Below are 22,304 nucleotides of genomic sequence, written 5' to 3'. Positions count from 1 at the left end.
AATTGACTAGCAATCAAATAAAGATGCTAAAATGCTATTTTGTGTGGATGGATGGGTGTTCTAGGCATGGACAAATAATTTTTCATTTGCTTTTATATAAATTGTAGTGGCATCTTAGTTTTGTACTTGTCAAAATTGCAAAAGAATTTTCAGATTGATTGAAATTGTTAGGATTCAACTATTGTATGAAACTGGAACTATTTTTGTATTTTGAATTGATTTAAGGATTGGGTTCTAAGTAGACATGGGGACAAATGTTACAAATGAGAGGGGGGGCACCCTGTTTTTTCCAAATTTTCCAAAAATTCTGGGGGAAATGGTGTTTGGGGATTTTCTCCCTGTTTTTTTCTTCATTTCCCCCCAGGTTTCACATCTCTAGTTCTAAGGCCTTACAGACCACGGTCCCCCCCTCCCTCCCAGCCAATTCCCTAAAACTCATTAAAGCAATAACAGAATTAGATGGATGATAACTCTATTCTTCCTTATCACATTTTATTTTTCTTACTTCTTGTGAGAGGATTTAAGTATTGGATCTGGTTGTTTAAGGAGTTTTTCTCCCCTCTTTTATTGTGCAGTTTTAAATCAATACCATCTAGCTTTCAGGGCCGTGCTCAAATTACAGGAAATGCTGGAGGGTTTGGATATTGCTTCTACCGCTAAAGCAGGAGTCTCTTCATTCTTCTCCCCTCTGCATAGATTGTGTTAAAAATGAGCCAGTGATGTTGCTTTGCTACTTCCTTCCCATAATTCTATTCTAATTGATAACTGTTCCCAGCCTACTTAGCCCTGGTGTAGGCTCAGTTATAGACAGACCAATGTTTGAGTGTAGCATTTGTTTTAGGACAAAAACGCCTGTATACTTTGCATCTTGAAATAAGCATGTGCTTGGTTTTAGAATTAAGGGTTCGCTGCTGGCTGGGGAATGCTGGGAGTTGTAGGATGTTTTTCGGTCTAAACATGCATAGGGTCGGCCCCTAAAAATATTCAAAGAAACAGGAGAATTTTAGTTCCTGGTGGGGGAACAGCAGATATTGTCCATGATTCCTAAGTGGTGGTCTGGAAGCAAACAGTAGATTGCAGAGAGTGTGAGGTTGTGTCATCAACCTCCTACTGGTGGGTGTTAAGGAGGACAGTGTGGCTTGACTGTTTCAAAGTTGTGGAGTAGGGTTGACAAGAGCTAGGTTTTGAAGGCACTTGGACTTAACACAAACAACGTGTTTCAGCTAGGTTGACCCCTCCAGGGTGTCCATATCTCCTGGACGATCCTGACATTGCCGGCTGGTCTAAGCAAATGTTATTTCAGAAATTTCAGAGGGATGGTGCTCAGTAGCTATTCCAAAATACGTTGATATCCTTTATTCTTCTGGAAAGGGTTAGTTGTAGGGGAATATGAGTTTGGAATGTGAGGCTTGCTCCATTTGCCTTCTCCTTCCCCTCTTTTTGCTGTTGGGTTTTATTTCACCTTTATTCTACTGGGAACACCCAAGAAAAGTGGATAGAGATGAAATATGCTTGCGGTAATCTGAGCATTATTAAAACACATGGCTCTGGTATACTGTAGTTTTTATTGAGTTGTCCAAAACATAAAGGATCAACAGCTGAACAAGTTGCTCTCAAGAGAGCCCTGCTTCTCAGAGGACAGCAGCCTCTTACAGGGTCTAGAGCTGAAAGAAGAAGCATCTGTCTACGTGCCTCAGGCGTCTCGGGATCATACATAGGCGTAATTTTCTCTGCGAGATGTTCTGTAGGAACCATGCAGAGACTTCGTGGTTGGAACCATTCCTGGCAGAGTGAATGTCCCTCAGGTCATTCGGTTCCTGGTTCACAGTCCCAGAGCGAATTCCCTCCCCCCCCCCCCCCTTGAGATACTGCTGCTTTGCCATCCTAAAAAGATGGACCAGCATTCAGGGGAGGAGTTTTGCTATTGCCGAGTAAATAAAAGGATCCCATTGTGATCATTTTTGCCGTTCATAGCAGGAGAGTTTTCACCTCCTTTGAAGGGGTGTTTTATATTCCAGACCATTTCAACAGGCTGGATTCTGTTTCTGTTCAGGATCTGCATCTTGTTCTAGAAACACAGACCTCAAACTATATCGGATCTGTGTTTCTGTGCTGCCTTTGCCCTCAGCCCTCTTCTCCCACCTACCTAACGATTCCACTAACCTCTTGCTCTGTTAGTGGCCTCATTTTGCAGTTGCAGCCTTCGTTGGCAACTTGTCTCTCTTGGCAGCTTCCAAACTGTTCTGGGGAACCCTGGGGCTTCCTTGGGAGCTTCCATGGCGCTGACAAATCCTCCCCGGACTTCTTGTCCACCCCTACCAATCTTCCTCCTGCAATTTGCATTTGCAGGAAAGTGTGAGTTTTTCTTCTTCTGAGGCTAAATAAATACACAGCTAGCTTTTAGACAAAATGGCAAGTTGCCTACTTGGGAAAGTGAGTGGCTGTCAGACTTCAAAGAAAACTGTCTCTGTCTGTGTAGAGACCTTTACTTTTGTATAAATTGCATCTCTCAATCTTGGCTTCCGCCATTTCCCCCAAATTCTGCTGCCACCGCTACTATTCCAAGTCAAAACAATATCCTTTGTTGTCTTGCCTTAGTAGTAAATAGCTATGATTCTTTTCATGAGTAGTTTGTAAAACACACTGCATGGAATGTAAGTGGTTTCTATTGAAGGTGGTGCTTACTGGGGGCCCTGAAGCCCCCCCCCCCCCGGGTGTTGTTAATCTGCCCTTGTAAAGACAGTTATGCACAACTGGAGGAAGCCAGTTTAAAACAAGAGACATTTGTTTGTGGATTAAACTGAGCAATGGTGGTGGTTGATCCTCAATGACTGGATGGTTTCAACTCTTTTAAGACTTTGGATAGAGTATCATTTCAGATTCCACTGCAATATTGCATTGGCAGTTTCCCCTGAAATAATTCGTATAATCTGTTCTATAGGGAGAAGTCCGTGTTTTATATACAATGATGTCAATATTGAAATTTAACACTCAAGTGACAAAACTCTTAGGGTGGTACTTGGAAATACTTATTTTAGCAGGCAGTTACTATATGTAAACAGGAATACTATCCACGGAAACGTTGTCTATAGAGCATACTATTAGGAGTTATCTTATGGACATTTATTCATACCCAAATTTCTTCACCACATCCTTGGTCTAAAATGTTTCTCAGGGTGGCTAACAGAGAATATAGAGCAAACAATAATAATAAAACAAAACTAATTGGCCTGCAGTATATTGGATAACACTCATCAAAATAATAATTTAAAAAAGCCATCAGAGAAGCTGATGTGTGCAGCTTAAACCTACATGTGTTTCCTCCGAAGTAACTTCTGCTCTGTTGAATCAGGGTTGCTTCGCCCAGGATTATGTCCAAACCCTTTTCATGAGAGCCAGGGTGGCATTGTGGCTAAGAAACTCAGCTGTGAACCAGGACATGTGGTCTCTGCCCTGAGTTCACATCCTGAAGGACGCCATTACCTTTCAACCTTAGTGCCCTCATTTTCAATATTGGGCTAAAGGCACTGGTGTGCTCTTAGATACCTTAAAGCAGCGGTTCTCAACCTGTGGGTCGTGACCCCTTTGGGGGGTCGAACGACCCTTTCACAGGGGTTGCCTAAGACCATCGGAAAACACATATTTCCGATGGTCTTAGGAACCGAGACACCGCTCCTCTATCCGTCTCCAGGAGGGTCCGCCCACATGCAGATGCGCCCACATACGAGTGCCCGGAGTGATGACATCATCGCGCCAACCCTAGATATTTACATTACGATTCATAACAGTAGCAAAATTACAGTTATGAAGTAGCAACGAAAATAATTTTATGGTTGGGGGTCACCACAACATGAGGAACTGTATTAAAGGGTCGCGGCATTAGGAAGGTTGAGAACCACTGCCTTAAAGGGTGGTGGTGGTGGTTAGGGTCGCTGAGGTCATGTATAAGAAGAACTTTACTTACTAAAGTGTTATTCAGATGTTCAATATGTTATATGACAATGGTTTAGAAGATATGGCTATTAACTATTGTTCATGCTATTATCTCTCAGGAGTTGTTTGATCAAATCAGGTTGCCTCTTGCGGAAGTGAGGGTACCAAAAGGTTTCTGTTGAAGCAACCAAAAGAAGTTAGGCATGTAGTGGTTTTATAATAGTGAAAAGCACACTGCCCATAGCGGGAGTTGTCACAATCAGTAGAAAAAGAACTTAACCCTCATCTCAAGAGCCGCTCGCACACTTGCCATGGGTCAAAACTACCATTGCAAGTTTAGCTCTTCTGCTCAAGGAGGTGGCAGATTTTCTAACTGCTTCTTCAGTTAGGGAATGGAGGAATTCAGAACTGGAAAAACACTGTTACTGTTATCATCATCCTTCTCTCCTGTGGGTATGTTTAACCTTGCTAAAATGGTTTGGCAAAAACAGCCCAGGTTTTGGGTTTTTTTAAATGCTAATTCTAACCCCCCCTTCCCCAGAAACTTATATAAATATTAGCTTGTATGGTTTCTAGTATTTAGACATTACGTTTTGTGTTGGTCTGGCTAGCCACCATTGTTGGGACTACTTTAATGTTTTAATTCATTTTCCAAATAACTTTTAGGATGAGAACATGTGAGATCTTTGGAAAGTGTCCAATATTGTGATTATAATGAGGCATTTATTGAAGGAATCTTTACTTTCTCCATTGCCTACCTCACGCTCTGCTCTTGAGAAGGTTGTAAAGCTTTTGAATCTAATAATGTCTGCAGTCCTACTACAATTTCCATTTTCTGTCCCTGCTTTCTCAACAGATTCCCCCCAGTATGGCCTCCTCATCAACACCTAGGTGTAACTCAAACTCCTTGGAGAGCTCCTCATTTAAAAAAGTAAGTAGATTTTCTTGTTTAAACTTTCCCCTTATTGTTTTTAAATTTAAACATTTCTAGCTATGTAAATGTCTCCAAAGCTGTTGGCAGTAGCTATGTGTTTGAGAATCTGGATTGTTCTTACCATCTAGTTTCTCTTGAAACCTAAGCTAAGTCCCAGAGGGTAGATGAGAACACCAAGAGTTATCTACAGCTATGTGTGATTTCTCCGGCCCTGTTGTTCTAAATGGGGTATGAGGTTTACCCCATACAGGATTGTACCTGAATTGCACAACATAGCGAGTGTTCCTACTCTGATACCATTATTTCTTCCTTAGCCTCTGAAAGATGGAACTAACTGCGAACACCATGAAGAAATACCTTGTCTACCAGGTGAAAATAGAATCACAGGTAAAAACAAACACCATAATCAAATGTTGCAAGAGCCAGATGTACAAGACTGGGCTGTACCGTATCAGAGGACAGAGAGAAGATAATATATTTAAATGTTTAGAACGCTCCTGCATGTTTAAAAAACAACCTGGAGGAGATGAAAATGAGTTCTTTAGTACCTCAGCTGGAGTGACGTGATCTGAAATCCCTTCTGTGGTGCTCAGTAGTAAAAATAACTTTGGAACAATGGCGACACAAAGTTTATTCCTTCACTTCTGCCAGCAAAGGTAGTGCTTCCTTGCTGACAGAAATGGAGCCAAAATTAGGCCGTTGAGAAAGAAGGCGGAGGGGTCAGAAGCACGGAGAGCCATGAAGGGGGTCAGCCTCCCCCGCCACCCCCCAGACAGCTCTATGAGTTCTGAGCAATTCTCAATGGACTCTTGGAATATTGCTAGTGAGAGTTCCTCACCCCCTGGAGGAGACGATAGCAAGCAATTGGACCCATGGTTGGATTCTGACTCCGTATAAGACAACGGCCCGTGTCCCTAAATGCAAACAGGAAGACTCATTGGCCATGTGGAATTACTTGTGTGCTCCTTCACTTCCCAGGTCGGTGTGTTTTCAGCTATGTGGTTAAATGTGGCCTGGTGCCTTTGGCATTGGCACTGCAAGTGTTCTTTCTCATCCTTTCGCTTTTAAAGCAAATGTTTGCTGATCTCCTGCTATGTTGCACTATTTTAAACGTACCACTGCTGTTCCTTCCACAGACAAGGAAATCATTTTCATGTGCCCATTTAACGGCCCTGTTAAAGGAAGAGTGTACATAACAAACTACAGGCTGTACTTGAGAAGCGTGGAATCGGTAAATACTCTATAGCAGCATATTGTGTTAGGAAAGCAATTGGTTACAGTGGCTAATCTCCTGGTCTGTATGGAAGGCGGCTTCATGATATTTGCCCTTTATGATGTTGTTGAACACTGTAATTCCCTTATTCAGAATTATGAATCTGTCTAGCTTGTATTGCTTAAATGCAATATAAATTTAAATGCTCTCTTAAGTCACACATTATGTAGTTCAGAATGGAAAATGATCTTTTGCGTATCTGCAGAAGGTGCTTTTTAACTTAAATCGGTTTCTAGTCCAAGGAGGATTCCAGACGAGGCTTTTACTACACAGAGTTCTGTGGGCCGTCCAGAGGACGTCTTCCACTTGTGACCCTCTTGTGTTTTCCCACAGCTGCTTCTGGCTTTTTTCTAACCAGAAAAATCTGTTGAGGGAAAGACAGTATAGTTCCACAATGCCTTTTGATTGACTGAGTGGCTGCAGAGAAGTCTCAGTGGCACATGAGGGTTAAGGGTTAAGCCTCAGGTTAGGGTTAGGGAGGCATGACTGCCCGGGCAGGAGCCAAGGCCTCAGCAGAGCCTAGCTGGGTTTTGTGGTGCAGACTTAAGACACGGCCTGCCAGCATACTAGGTTTGTATTGAGTGCTGCTTATGTCGGCAAGTTGAGACTCCCTTTCATCATGTGAAGATAATTTCCATCAAATTAATGTAGCATCTGTGTTAACAGCGTAAGGCTTTAAAGAGATATAGATATAGATATAGATATATCAGCATGTTCTATTCGGAATAATCTGTTTTATCGTTTCACTAACTAGGATCCAGTGGTGATATTAGATGTTCCTTTGGGTGTAATTTCAAGGATTGAGAAAATGGGAGGCGCTTCAAGCCGAGGAGAAAATTCCTACGGATTAGATATTACTTGTAAGGTAAGATTTAAACCTTCCTTAAGGGTTGTGCTTTGTGTTGTTGTAGGAAATAGCTGCCAAGGACCAGGCAAGGCAAGAGGATGGAGGCGGCTTCACCGCCATTTAAAAATACCAAAAGCATTGCCTGTTTGTATTTGAAATGGGCTTATCTTTTTGGTAAGGAGGGAGGGTAACGGAGAGGCCATAGAACGCTGTGCGCCGTCCGCCTCTTGCCTTCCTTCTCGGTCCTCTCTGACTTCTCTTAGGAAGGCGCAGATGCAACCTTGCAAGAGAAGCTTTCTGTGGCGTCTGGGGAGGGGGAGGGGAGAGCCACCATTGGATCTCTGTGCAGCCTCCTAGGGGATCCCAGATCCCATCGATGGGCCATGGGATCGCTCTCTTACTAATTCATTTTTTTAGGCATATGTGGGTGTTGGTGTGGGTGTACGTACACTCACCCATCTTATTTACTGCTCTTCAGCAGGAAAAGCTCCCGGATCGACTTGCATAAGAGCAGTAAAAACAAGACAATTGCTGCTACCCTCAAGCTTATTTTATTAATTTATTAATAGCGTTTTTATCCCACCCTTTAGCCAAAAGGCCCCCAAAGCAGCTTTCAAAGATAAGAAATAAAGTCCGCCTGTACTGGCTCTTGCATACCTACATGGCTTCCCTTGATGGTGCTGTCATCAGGTGATAACCCAAAAGAAAAAGGGATTGGTATAGAGGAGGGGGGAAGCAAACTTAGGCACTAGATATTAAGCTGAATATAAAAGATAAGACACCAATGGGAAAAGGGATGAGGAAGTAAGAGAAAAACAAGCAAAACTTCTGAAGTTATTATTTTTATTTATTTATTTATATAGCACCATCACTGTACATGGTGCTGTACAGAGTAAAACAGTAAATAGCAAGAGCCTGCCGCATAGGCTTACATTATGAGTTCTTGCGATGAGCAGCTGGAATGCAAATGCTGCAGAGAAAGGAGAAGCAAAATGGAGCTGGTCTCTTGACACGGGGCCGGTGGAGTGATGTCCTTGTCGTTCCACCTCCCAGTCTATAGTAGATACTCTGAGTTGAATCTTGAGTAAGTTGCTTTCACTTTCACACAGTAAGTAATCCATGTGAAAAGTTAGTCATGACCTAGGGCAGTCCAGCTGATTTCAATGGGGCCTAAGTTCAACTACTGAACTCTGGGTCCAACCCATTAAAGCCTAGTTGGCAGTTTACGGTTCAACTTTATCAACTTCGGGATAAAGCAGGAAAAGTTGGCTGTGTGGGTAGAATGAAAGTGCCTCACTGTTTCAGAATCACTTTTCATGCTGAAGAGATGCTTCTAATCGTGCTTCAGCGTTGCTTTTCTCCTCTATCAAATTTCCACATCTTTTTTGTTGTTGTTAGTTCTAAAAAATACAACTTATGACCAATGGTTCACCTAGCTCAGCGTTTTCTCCTGATTGCAGACTAGACGTGGCTCTCCTGGGTTATGGGTCGGGGTCTCTGAGCCCTATGTGGGTGATGCCAAGGACTGAAACTGCCATTTGTAGGCAAAGCATTGCGCTGTGCCACTGAGTTATGATTCCTTTCCCTGGGGAAGGGATCAAAATCTGTGGTGTGTTTTTTTAAAAATCCATTCTTGTTAATTTCAGAAAGTTAAAGTATGATATATCTATTAGCTTGCTACTGTAAGAGCCTAACTATTTTATATGTGGTAAGTGTGTTCTGATTTGTCTGCAATAAAATTAAACTATTTTATTGCAGAGTTTGGGAATTTAATACAGTACAGAAGGACTAAACTGAATTAAGCCTACGGCACTTGGGATTTATGGATCAGCCCGCTCATCTCTTTTTGTGTGCTTTGTATTTTAATTTTAATTTTGTGATTGAAATTTTAGGATATGAGAAATTTACGATTTGCATTGAAACAAGAAGGTCACAGCAGAAGAGATATATTTGAGATCCTGACCAGAAGTGCTTTTCCACAGTCACACAACTTGGTTAGTTGGTTCTACTGAACATTTCTTTTACTTTTTTCTCTGAAAAGCAGATTTGGAGAATATCATAACACTGAGTCTTGCTGTCTGCTTCACGCAGAAGTAGATTCCACTGAGTTCAGTGGGATATACTTCCAAGTAAGTTTGCTTAAGATTGCAATCTTAATGTTGCATGAAGAACCTAATACATGACAACTTATTGTTTTAGACAAAGATAAATGTGATCTGTAAACACACAAGTCTTTTGACACCTGTAAAAACTAACAGACCGTTTGTGACATTAGCTTTCATGAACTACAGTAGGGTGACCATATGAACAGGAGGACAGGGCTCCTGTATCTTTAATAGTAGTTTAGTTAGTTTAGTTTATTACATTTAGATACCGCCCCATAGCTGAAGCTCTCTGGGCAGTTTACAAGTTAAAAACAGTAAACATACAAAATTTAAAACCATCAAAAACATAAAAACAACAGTATCCATTTAAAAGCAACAGTTCTGGGGTCCGTTTAAAAACAAACTTAGCGTTGTTAAATGCTTGGGAGAAGAGAAAACTCTTGACTTGGTGCCTGAAAGATAACAGTGTTGGTGCCAGGTGAGCCTCATCAGGGTGATCATTCCACAGTCTGGGGGCCACCACCGAAAAGGCCCTCTCCCTTGTTGCCATCCTCCGAGCTTCTGAGGTGTTCAAGGAGTTCTGACTGAAATTCTTTCCACACCCCATTCACTCCTTTGGTTTCTTCCCTGTGTGAATTCTTTGATGTCTAGTAAAATTTCCACTTTCACTGAAGCTCTTTCCACACTTCATGCATTTGTATTGTTCCACCCCTGTGTGTGTTCATTAAATCAATATATGTTTTACCGTATTTCTTTGATTCTAAGACACCATCGATTGTAAGACGCACACTAATTTCAGTACCACCAACAGAAAAAAAAAGGTTTGATTCTAAGATGCACCCCATTTTTAGAGATGTTTATATGGGGGAAAAGGGCATCTTTGCAAAATCTTTGCAAAATCATGGAAGACGGGTGAGGTGCCGGACGACTGGAGGAGGGCTAACGTTGTCCCTATCTTCAAAAAGGGCAAAAAGGAGGAACCTGGGAACTACAGACCAGTCAGCCTGACATCCATCCCTGGGAAAATTCTGGAGCAGATTATAAAGAAGTCAATCTGTAAACACCTTGAAATCAATGCAGTGATTACTAGAAGCCAACATGGATTTGTCAGGAACAAATCCTGTCAGACTAATTTGATCTAATTTTTTGATAGGATAACCTCCCTTGTGGACTGTGGGAATGCTGTGGATGTCATATATCTTGACTTCAGCAAAGCTTTTGACAAAGTACCACATGACATTCTGATTAACAAACTAGCTAAAAGTGGGCTAGATGGAACAACTATTAGGTGGATCCACAGTTGGCTACAGAATCGGACTCAAAGAGTACTTATCAATGGAACCTTCTCAAACTGGGGAGAGGCAACGAGTGGGGTGCCGCAGGGCTCAGTCCTGGGCCCAGTGCTCTTCAACATTTTTATTAATGATTTGGACGAGGAGGTGCAGGGAACGCTGATCAAATTTGCAGATGACACCAAATTGGGTGGGATAGCTAATACCCTGGAAGACAGAAACAAACTTCAAAGTGATCTTGATAGGCTGGAGTGCTGGGCTGAAAACAACAGAATGAAATTTAAGAGGGATAAATGCCAAGTTCTACATTTAGGGAATAGAAACCAAATGCACAGTTACAAGATGGGGGACACTTGGCTCAGCAATACTACAAATGAGAAAGATCTTGGAATTGTTGTAGATCACAAGCTGAATATGAGCCAACAGTGCGATATGGCTGCAAGAAAGGCAAATGCTATTTTGGGCTGCATTAATAGAAGTATAGCTTCCAAATCACGTGAGGTACTGGTTCCTATCTATTCGGCCCTGGTTAGGCCTCTTCTAGAGTATTGCATCCAGTTCTGGGCTCCACAATTCAAGAAGGACGCAGACAAGCTGGAGCGTGTTCAGAAGAGGGCAACGAGGATGATCAGAGGTCTAGAAACAAAGCCCTATGAAGAGAGACTGAAAGAACTGGGCATGTTTAGCCTGGAGAAGAGAAGATTGAGGGGAGACATGATAGCACTCTTCAAATACTTAAAAGGTTGTCACACAGAGGAGGGCCAGGATCTCTTCTCGATTCTCCCAGAGTGCAGGACACGGAATAACGGGCTCAAGTTAAAGGAAGCCAGATTCCGGCTGGACATCAGGAAAAACTTCCTGACTGTTAGAGCAGTGCGACAGTGGAATCAGCTACCTAGGGAGGTTGTGGGCTCTCCCACACTAGAGGCATTCAAGAGGCAGCTGGACAACCATCTGTCAGGGATGCTTTAGGGTGGATTCCTGCATTGAGCAGGGGGTTGGACTCGATGGCGTTGTAGGCCCCTTCCAACTCTGCTATTCTATGATTCTATGATTCTATGATCTTAGAATCGAAGAAATACGGTATGTGACCAGATTTAAAAGAGGGCAGGGAACCTGCAGCTTTAACTGTTGTGGTGAAGAGGAAATTTCACCAGGTTCTCCATATATACAAATGACACCTGCAAAAAATTCCCGTTTCAATACAACTGTTAAAGATACAGGAGCCCTGTGCTCCTTTTCATAGGGTCACCCTAACTACAGTCCAGTTCCTCAGAACCGTGGGATGTGGTTCCCAGTTGGAATCATGTTTTCCTTGTTTTTGTGTGGCTTCCCCACAAAACATTGGGGCTGGTTCACGTATCCATGTTTGCCCCTTGATGACTCAGCACTTAGGCCTCATTCATTCATCCAACAGAATGGCGTGATAGAAGGCTGAAGTGATGAAATGGACTGTTCCAATTCAAACTGTATAGCGGGGAGGTTGTAGCATTTTTAAAGCTCCTGTGTTAAGAACTTTCAGGTGGGAAACCATCAGAGCAGACAAAAGGCTGTGCTAATACTGTTCTCCCTGATGTGCTAGTTTTATATTTGTAGGGAAGGGTTTCTCATGAACTACAGTCAGGACAAGTGTTATGACTCACCATTTTACCACAGCCTTGTTGACTCACAGCCGAATGCTTGAACTGTCCTCTTTTCACTGCCCTCTTGTGACTGGGTCCGCCTGTACTGGCGCTTGCATACCTACATGGCTTCACTTGATGGTGCTGTCATCAGGAGATACATATAGGTGTGCATTACTTGGACTCGATAATGCTGTTATTACTGAAGGACTACGTATGTTATGGATTGGGTCCAGAAACATCGGGTTCTTGAGAATTACCGGAAAGGGGGATTGTGGAGGAGGGGGAGAGGGGGGCTGCCAATCAACAGGCTGTGTCGTGTGTGTGTGTGGGGCAATTACAAGGGAATAATGTAATTAGTAAATTACATAGGACTGACTCCCTGTGGCTTATTGCTGATAAAACCTTGCATAAGGAAGGCATTGTGGCCGGTTCCAGCATCTCTATCTCTGCACTCGGCAGAGTGTTAGCATTTTTCACTGAATATTTCATACTTGTGAAGTATAAATTTTTAGTTTGCTTTGGGTGTCACATTCAGCAGTTCTAATATGATTAAGAAAAATGGGGCTCAGTGATTGAGGAAGAGGCTTCCGCTGTCTGGTGTTGTTTTGATGGATTTATTTCCTTCTTCCTGTTTGGGCTCCTTCGTTATTCTCATGCCCCTTTTCCATCCCCATCCCAAATACCTTCTAGTTCATATAGAATCATATAATTGCTCCACTTGTGAGATTTTGACTCAATATTATTGAAAAACTTTAAACATGTTATTTGGAAGCCTGTTCTTTTATGGAGAAGTAAGTTTTATTGGTATGTTTGTACACACTCACCACACGCACACGTCCGTCAAACTTAACGTATACATTCTGTCAGAAATATTCCAAAATTTCTCTCTCTCTTTCCTGTGTTATATAAATTCTCATATTCATGTAAAAATGCTGTCAACAAGCCAGATAATAGCTGAAAAATAACATGCAAGCCAAAAAAAAACCTGCTCAAAACCAGAGGTCAGGGCAGTGACTATTCCATTCTTAACTTGCTAGGCAGTAAATTCCAAAAATAAACTTTCTCACACATACCTGCTGAAGCAACAAAACCTTTATGGAAGGTAATATTTTTCTTTGTCATATAGTGCACCTTGTTCACATATACTGTGCTGTATTTTTAGGTGATAAAAAGGGCTTCATATAAAAATACAAGGCAGATGTTGCTGCTTAACGTTACATGTTCTAGGAAGATGGAAAGTACAATTGTGCAGAGACTCACTGAAACTGACTTAGTGGCTGGTTCTTGCTAGGGTAGGTAACAACAACAGCTTATAGAATCATAGAAGAGTAGAGTTAGAAGGGGCCTACAAGGCCATCGAGTCCAACCCCCTGCTCAATGCAGGAATCTACCTTAAAGCATCCCTGACAGATGGTTGTCCAGCTGCCTCTTGAAGGCCTCAGTGTGGGAGAGCCCACAACCTCCCTAGGTCATGGGGTCCATTGTTGTACTGCTCTAACAGTCAGGAAGTTTTTCCTGATGTCCAGCTGGAATCTGGCTTCCTTTAACTTGAGCCCGTTATTCCGTGTCCTGCACTCTGAGAGGATTGAGATCCTGGCCCTCCTCTGTGTGACAACCCTTTAAGTATTTGAAGAGTGCTCTCATGTCTCCCCTCAATCTTCTCTTCTCCAGATTAAACATGCCCAGTTCTTTCAGTCTCTGTTTGACACATTCACTTACCACTTCATACTGTCCCATAGTATTAACCAAATATCTGCTCTTTACACTTGCTGGCCCCAATCCACTAATTTTTCATATGAACTTGACTCGTGGGCTACTTTTCCATTTGTCTTAAGCTCGGGTTGTGTGTGCCATTTTTTAAATCTTCGAAGTCAGGACCCTTTGCACTGAGCTCTTGCACAAATTGGAGTCCTGTAGAGCTTTGGGCTAGGCTGAGCAACGTATTCTGGTTTTTAATTAGCGCAATACCCAACGCGACACTACCGCTAACATAAATGACACTATATTAGTGTAAACTACATCTAGTGCAACACTAACATTACTTGCAGGTTTTATTGGGAAACTGGTGGTGCCAGCAAGTGCTATTGGAGGATTGATGTTATCACTGCATTGCATTATTTGGTTTCTCCAAGGAGCCTACATTAGTATTCATTTATTTTGAGGAGTCATACTCTGCAACGAAGTCTTGCCACAGGATTCACACTAGCCTTCGGTCTTCTGAATTAAATGGGTGTGTACTCCTAGCCCAGTTCCTTGCAGCAGTAATTGTTTTTAACATGTTGTTTACGTTGCATTGACTGTTGTAGGAAGGCCATTTATGAGATTGCAGGGTTTTTAATCCAAGGTGGGCATGCCAACTCAAGTTTGGATAAGTTCATTTATTACCCTCTCCCCATCACACCTGAGCTTCTTGGTCCTTGGTGCTCTGCTCTGAGTGGCTGGCCTGGCATCTGCAGAGGAAAGAGATGATCAGGAGAACTCCCAAAGTCATAAGAGGTGGTCCTTCTTGGGAGGTTCGGTTCAGCTATTTCTGCAGTGTGGTGGTGATGTATATTGAATAATTTTATTTCAAAGAGGTTTTGTCCTGCTTCTGTATCTCTCCCCTCTCCACAATAATGAGAAGATCTAATAAGAAATAAATCCACATCACAATATAATAAGCTTTAAAAAAAAAGTCCAGAAGCTAAAACAGGTCAATTTCTCTATGTGCTGTCTAAATGCACGCACCATGGGTTAAACAGCACCATGTACATTGATGGTGCTATATAAATAAATAAATAATAATAATAATAACAAAGCCTAAACAAGCCACAGGTGATCGTGTGAAAACACCCCCCGCCCTCTTTCTCTCTCTCTTCAGGCACAAAACCAGCAGTACGTTTGGAAATGTTACTTTGATTCATTTTTGGTGACATTTATAATCACTAAAGATTTATTAGTAAAAGATCTGGGTTCCCAGAGTAGTTATAGCATAGATTACAGATATCGACAAGGGCCTGATTCAACTGGAAGCGATCAGGATTGGACCACTGTATCACACACATCCCATTCTGTCAATGTTTAACCTGCCACTCCCTCCAACTGTGACACTGTAAACAATTGTTAGCACTAACCAGGATATGCTCCTAACCCTAACCAGAGCGTGAAGCTGAATAATACGAGTGTAGGAACTACTACTAAACATAGTTAAGGATGGTGAGGAAATGTCCACTTGAGGGAGGGAATTTGCCATCTCAGGTTTGTTTCCTGTCCCCTGAGACAGGAAGAGTTAAAGGCTGTAGAGTGTTACAGCTGCACCAAGTCACAGTTGTGGCAGAATTGCTTCTGGCGTCTTTCCCCAAATGAGTAGTATCTCTCCACGGTGGCAACTAATCTCTTTTTTGCAATAACGGTTGTAGGTTTTATTGGATAATCTTCAGTTTGAAAAGGCATTCCTCCCTGTTTGATGCAACAGGGAAGTGTTTGTAACTAGGCTTTAAAGATAAGTCCTCTTCTGCCTTTACATTTTTCCTGGTGAAAATGAAAGCAGTTTTTAATGGGAGGGGGAAATTTTGACTTTTGAGTGTGTCTTTCTTGTAATTAGGAACATGAGTAAAGCTTTCCATTTGGGGTCATGAATGAAAGTTCTTGAAGCTGCTTTCTTCTGTGAATTCCATCTAATGATTCCACCTCCCTACTCTTGCAGCCTTTTTTTGCGTTTTCAAATCAAGAAAAGTTTTCTGAAAATGGCTGGCTGGTTTACAATCCTATGGTTGAATACAGGAGACAAGTAAGTTTTTTTTTCCTTGTGTTATTTGTATTTTGCATTTCTTTACCTCAGCATCTGCAAAGCTGTTTTTTTCAAGAAGGAGTTTAAACGCTGAGACTATTTGTATTCAGGTTTTCTTTGTACAGCGGGATTAAATGAACAGAAAAATAGAGAAGTAGAATCTTTGGCTTATTATGAGCCTTGAAAAGCAGAGCTATTGAAATAGACCACTGTAATATAGGAACTTTTTTTTTTCAAGCTGTGTTGTTCCTAAAAACATATTTCTTAAGAAAAATGTTAAAATTCTAGATTAATTCCAGAGTCAAGCAAGAACAAACATCAAACACTGTTTTGATATACGAGTCTTGTCAAATTTCTGCAGTTAATAAAAAAAGGCTCTCGTGTTGCCAAACTGTTTCTCTGTATCCTAAAGTTTATAGAAAAGTAACTTGCTTCATGTGATCCTCAATCTTCTTCACATCCGCTGTTCTAGATCCTTAGTTCCATAGTTATCTGTAGTGAATTGGTAGGCTATTGCCACCCTGTGGCCATAATAGCACATGAATTATGTTCCTTGTCACTTATTATTTTAAGTAGATACGAGAAGGTGGTGCATAAATATTACCTTCTTTTCTCTTTAAGGGTCTGCCTAATGAACAGTGGAGGATAACATTTCTCAATGAGCATTATGAGCTGTGTGACACATACCCATCACTCCTGGTAGTGCCATATAACGCCACAAATGAGGAGCTCAAGAAAGTTTCTGCTTTCAGGTCCCGAAACAGAATTCCGGTAAGTGGTTTAAGCTATCAAAATTATTCTGTTTGGTTGAGAATTGCTAACAAGAAGAACGCTTGAATATGTATAAACTTTTGGTGGGAATGGTCTTCCGTAAAATGCATCAACGTTGTTACTGTTCTTATCTGATCTGTCCGCGTTCTTTCATCCTAATGATTTTAGGATTTCCCAAAGAGAGATTGTACTTAGAAGTGGCTATAACTAATTGCAGAGCTAGATGGTACCTTAAAGATGTAATCTGGTCTGACCCTTAGTAACCTGTTGTTGTTTATTTGTTCAGTCGCTTCCGACTCTTCGTGACTTCATGGACCAGCCCACGCCAGAGCTTTCTGTCGAATAAACAACAACAGGTTACTAAGGGTCAGACCAGATTACATCTTTAAGGTACCTAGCAGGGGTTATTTTTTTAGCTAAACAAAAGTTTAGTTAGCTTAGGTTTTTCTACATCAATATATCCCTTCGCACAACTGAAAACCATCTTGAAGTGATCTACAAAAAAATGACACAGACAAAAACCTCCAAATGCAATATACAAGAACATGTATGTTGTTATACATATCATACGTGGGGGAGGGGGCCCTGCTTTGGTTGCAGAAGGTCCCAGGTTCAATCCCAGGGCAAGCAAAGAATCCTGTCTGCAACCCTGGAGAGCCGCTGCTGCTGGTCCGTGTGGACAATACTGGGCCTGATGGACCTTGGGCCTGACTCAGTATAAGGCAGCATCCGACGTTCCTAGTATATATTATACAGATAAAGATCTACAATTTGAAAATAGAAAACTATGCAGTTCTCACATGAACTGGATTTGAACTCCTGCCAAATGTTTTTCTTGCTGAAATGGCCCTGTGAATATTTCTCAGACATTTCCTGAATAAAACTCCACCTTCTGTGTGTCTGTATATTATTCTGTTGAGCACCACCTTCTTTGAACTGTTTATTTTGGATGTGTATTAACTATTAACAAATGTTACTGTTCCCATGTTCAACTGATGTGCCCTTTAAAATATTGCATGGCTGCTGTGCCACTTGCTGTTTTGTGCTGATTTCTTAGGAAGGACCCATATGTGTTGGCCTTCAAACCAAGGGGGGGCAGCCCCTTTTGATAGGGAGCCAGATTCCCGCCCCCAATCAAAGAGGCAGGCCTCAAACCCCAGAGTCCCTTCCACCTCCCATGACATCACCCACCCCACACATCTTTGTAGAAAAATAAATCTAGGCATTGGACCAGCACCTGAAAATCCTGGCCAAGTGGTATGGGGGAATCCTCGGCTTATCCCCAATCCTCCTCCCCAGGGGGAGGGTCTTGGGGAGGGCAAGGGGCAGGACCTGTGGAGGATCTTAGTCCCCCATGGGCCAGATTGGGCCTCAGAATGGACCTAATAAGGCTTTTGAGCCAGTTGTTGTTCTCTCCTGCTTTAAACATTATGCAAGTGCTATGAGATGATCCTACAGAAAAGAACTTCCCATGGTGTTCCTGTAACATTTAAGGGGTGCCTGAGCATAAATCTGAAACTTGCTCCTAGATCTGTCCTCCTGCAGGTGAAAAATCCGCAGAAAGGAATTGAAGGAAACAATCAGGTTCTCACGAACGTTTTGTGCCACTCCGTTAGGTGTTGTCATGGATCAATCCAGAGAACCAGGCTGTCATCACACGTTCCAGCCAGCCGCTTGTTGGTATGAGTGGCAAAAGAAACAAAGATGATGAAAGGTATCTGGAGGTCATACGGGAAACAAATGGCCAGGTCTCGAAACTGACCATCTATGACGCAAGGCCCAGTGTAAACGCCGTAGCTAATAAGGTAAGCAGCGGTCTGCGCAGTATCCCTGGCCAGAGTCAAGTCCCCTTTATTTATAAAGTTCATGAGGCTAAAGAAATGGCTAATACTTCAGAACCATAGTCTGGATTTTTTTGATCTGCAAGTGACATTTTATTCCGCACAGTCAGTGCTGGTGGTTGACCAAAACGTTATCATTTTGTCCCAGGCACAGAATCTGCTTGAAGGAAACCTTGTGGTAGGAATGCAAGTTCCTGCTAACGAGATTGAAATGCTGCAGTCAGGGCTACCGACGTCTCTGCATTCTGCTTGTTTTAAACAGCTCTGCCCTGCTTATGCTAACAGTAAACTAAGCAACTTAGAGAAATAACTAAAAAGCACAAACACACTAGAACAATAAAAAACGGGACATAAATACTAAAGCTCCCAATAAAGCCAACAGAAAACCACATAGAAATATTCAGCTGGTTCCGCCCACCTGTCCCCAAACACTGGCTTAAACAGGAATGTCTTGAAACCTTACAAAGGCCCAGTGAGTTTGGGCTTCCCGATATGGGTTTGGGCTTCCCGATATGTGAGAGCTGGATCTTGCCAGCAGATCTTCAGAGACAGGCGGTTTGTAGAGTTGTTGTTAAACACAAAAATACACAGACGTGTTTGTGTCTTATGTAAAACATATATTAAAACATCCAAAACTCTGCCTGGTACCTTTTTTGTTTGGAATATTTTGACCCAAGAAGCACAAAGTAATTCTGACCTAAACTTTGGAAACAGTGGAAAAAATTCACTGCCGTAAATCCTTAAATGGGAAAAAATGCAAAATTTAGAAGTTGTTTATGAGACGTTTAGTGGCTGCATTCCTTCTCGCCTGCATTCTGGCTACTCCCTTTGCTTTGCTGTTTCTCGATCCACACCCCAGGATGACTCAGCCACTTCCATAGCTAAAATTAACTGTCTCCCTCTTTGCTCCAGACAGACAGGGCCTGGACAGGCAGCTGTAGCATACTACTCTCCATAGTGTTGGTAGAAACGCTGGTTTTTCCTACAGCTAAGAGGACCTGGCTAACTTTTACTCTGATTTATGGAATGTGTTGACTCCAAATGCCTTGGAAAGTCTGTTCAGAGTTTCCAGAACTCCTTCAGGCTGTGTGCTTTTGGTCTTCTATTCTCCAACAGCAGCCGTACAGCAGACTTAACAGCTCCATGCTTAAGAAGCTTATGGAAACTCTGACTGTTTTCTTTGTAGTGCTATTTAGTTATTTTTAAGAGTACTTGGCAAAATACTAATAATAATCTTGAAGCCATTGAACTGGAAAAGATTTTATTAGGAGAAACTAGCTTTTAAAATGGAATTAGATGGCCTTGAAGCTGTGATTAAAGCAACATTTATTGGACAAAGGTTTATGAGGTCAAAGAATAGCAAATCTGGGCATGTTTCATCATGTTTCCTTTGATTTAAACTTGCCTTGCTCGGGCTGGAAGGAAATACCTTCCTGGTCATGTCCTCTTGTATAGCAGTGTTTGGTTAGCTTGTTATATCTTTTTTTCCTGTTTATAGATTGATGAGTTGTATTCAATAAATAGGTATATCTGACGAATGGAAAGCATTTCTCTATATTCTAATTTATCTGAATTCAACTTACTTTTTTCTGTTTGAAATATGGCATTACAGAACCACTCTACCTTTTTAAAACTACCAGTTATGTTTGCAATGGTGCTGTGACGGAAACTCAGTACGCACTTTTCCTCTTTTGACTCCCAGGCAACTGGAGGAGGATATGAAAGTGACGATGCCTATCCCAATGCCGAGCTGTTCTTCCTAGATATCCATAATATCCATGTCATGCGGGAATCCTTGAAAAAGCTGAAGGACATTGTTTATCCTCATGTAGAAGAATCTCACTGGCTGTCTAGTCTGGAGTCAACTCACTGGCTTGAACACATCAAGGTCTGGATGAGACAAATGGCATTTGGCTTGGTTCCCCAGTCCACAGCTGGATGGCGGTCTTAGTTCTTTAATTAAAACGGCTAGATGGCAGACTTGAGGGTGTTACCCCGACACCCACAAAATTCTTATTTGTTTCTTCTTCCTTTTTTGTCAGCTTGTTTTAACAGGTGCCATTCAAGTAGCAGACAAAGTGTCCTCTGGAAAGAGTTCAGTCTTAGTACACTGCAGCGATGGTTGGGACCGTACAGCACAGTTAACCTCTCTAGCTATGTTGATGCTGGACAGCTACTATCGAACAATTGTGGGTTTTGAAGTCTTGGTGCAAAAGGAATGGATAAGCTTTGGACACAAGTTTGCATCGGTGAGGATAAATAATACCCAAGCTGGCTTACCTAAGATGGCTGTTGTAAACACTATTGGGAGAAGACAGTTATGTCAATATGTTATCACTCTGGAGCGGTTGAGACAATAGCTGAAGGTCAGCTCTGGCCCATTGCATGGAGAGATGTATTTGATTCCTCTGTTGTTCTTCTGTGTTCATGTGGGGATGGAACATCTGTATAACCTTCAATTGATTCCCTGGGGGGGGGGGGGGGAATCCAGGAATCAGCTATGGGACTGAGGTTTTTCTACATAATGCAGGCATTCACGTGGATGTTGAGTTATTTCCAAACTCAGCTGTAAACTAGTTCCCAGTTCTAATTTTCTGTCATTTTCTTGAACTTGCTGGGCCAGAGCTGGTCACCCATCTGTAATATGAGGATAATAACATACATCCACCTCATGGGTGTCTTTAAGCTTTACTGAGATGTGCGTAAAGTGAGCGTATTGAATCTTGTGAACCACTCATATTATGTGTTATACCACATTATGCAAGAAGGCAATCGTCGATGTGGTATAATTTTAGGGCATGTCTTTTTATGTTATTTTGCATTTCATGGTGAGCTCTCTTCAGCAGCCTGTGCCTGAATGCATTTTGTAGGCTGACTGATACTGGATTGGCTACACTAAAGTTGCTCTGACACTTGAAAGACTCTGTTCAATTGCAGACTCAGTCTATATGGATATGTTTTTTCCTCCAGGACTGTTTTGGGGGTGACATTTTATAGAATCTTTTGATGCAGCATTTCTCTGTGTGCAGCGTGGCCTGGAAAGGGATTAGCTTGCCTCTTTTTATTCTTAAATTTAAAATTTTAAGACTTGCCGTACACCTCAGGCTTTAAAATATGAAAACAATAAAATGTATTGTAAATTAGTAGAAGGATTAAAACCATATTTGTGAGAGTTGGACTGTTCCATTACCATTGTTGATATAACACTGATTTGAAGAAAGTGTGCTGTGTGTAGCTATCATGTACATAAACATGATTTATCTGAGTTAGGTTTCTCATTACACCATTAAGGCAAACTTGGACTGTCAAAGCTAACTGGGTTCTTGAGCAGATTTTCCCAGAACGAAGAGACATGGCTTTTAAATCTTTGCCTTAAGCAAAACCACATTGCTGTATAGGAGCATAACTCTGAAAATTTGGCAGTTAACTGCTGCTTCCATAATAAACTAATGTGCCCTTTGAAAATAGCTCCAAGTCCATTTTAAAAGCCTCTGTTTGTGCCATCTAGTTTTAAGTTGTTTGGGAAATTGGGTGACTTTGAATAAATGAGCTGTCCTATCTGGTGAATGAAGGTTGATGCCTAGCTGCTTGTTATTCGATTTTTAGGAAGTGGGAAATTGTTGTTGTTTTTGTTGTTTTTGTTTTGGTGTGCGTGGAGTTGTAGAATGGTGGTGTTTCTATAAGAATTGTCGATAACTTTCTTCTCTCATATTAATGTTTACCTTATGATCTCTAATATGTAAATTGGAAATACTTTTGAATTGCGTTTTCTTAAACAAAGTAGGCTCAGCATTTATCTTACTGGGTTGTTAAAACTAGGAGAAAAAGCTTTCAATAGAGGACACAAGCCAACCAAAGCTCATGTTCTTTAACTCGTTCCTAAAATCAGTGGGATTTAAAAGACCGAAAGCTTT

General features: G+C 41.7%; 1 protein-coding gene across 2 annotated transcripts in view; it reads left to right on the top strand.

Annotated features, from left to right (window-relative positions):
* The window catches only part of MTM1 (myotubularin 1), a 37,035-nt gene that overhangs the window by 4,175 nt on the left and 10,556 nt on the right, over positions 1 to 22,304 (top strand). For both annotated transcript variants that reach the window (XM_063141907.1, XM_063141906.1), the window contains exons 2-11: positions 4,790 to 4,864; positions 5,182 to 5,254; positions 6,004 to 6,098; positions 6,895 to 7,005; positions 8,880 to 8,981; positions 15,695 to 15,778; positions 16,400 to 16,549; positions 18,166 to 18,354; positions 20,093 to 20,278; positions 20,433 to 20,639. In XM_063141907.1, coding sequence (XP_062997977.1) covers positions 4,802 to 4,864; positions 5,182 to 5,254; positions 6,004 to 6,098; positions 6,895 to 7,005; positions 8,880 to 8,981; positions 15,695 to 15,778; positions 16,400 to 16,549; positions 18,166 to 18,354; positions 20,093 to 20,278; positions 20,433 to 20,639 — 1,260 coding nt within the window. In that variant the 5' untranslated portion in view covers positions 4,790 to 4,801. The remainder of the gene's footprint in view (positions 1 to 4,789; positions 4,865 to 5,181; positions 5,255 to 6,003; positions 6,099 to 6,894; positions 7,006 to 8,879; positions 8,982 to 15,694; positions 15,779 to 16,399; positions 16,550 to 18,165; positions 18,355 to 20,092; positions 20,279 to 20,432; positions 20,640 to 22,304) is intronic.

This window comes from Elgaria multicarinata, chromosome 15 (genome assembly GCF_023053635.1).
Source record: "Elgaria multicarinata webbii isolate HBS135686 ecotype San Diego chromosome 15, rElgMul1.1.pri, whole genome shotgun sequence".
Lineage (NCBI taxonomy): Eukaryota > Metazoa > Chordata > Lepidosauria > Squamata > Anguidae > Elgaria > Elgaria multicarinata.
This window is presented reverse-complemented; position numbering and strand designations above follow the sequence as displayed.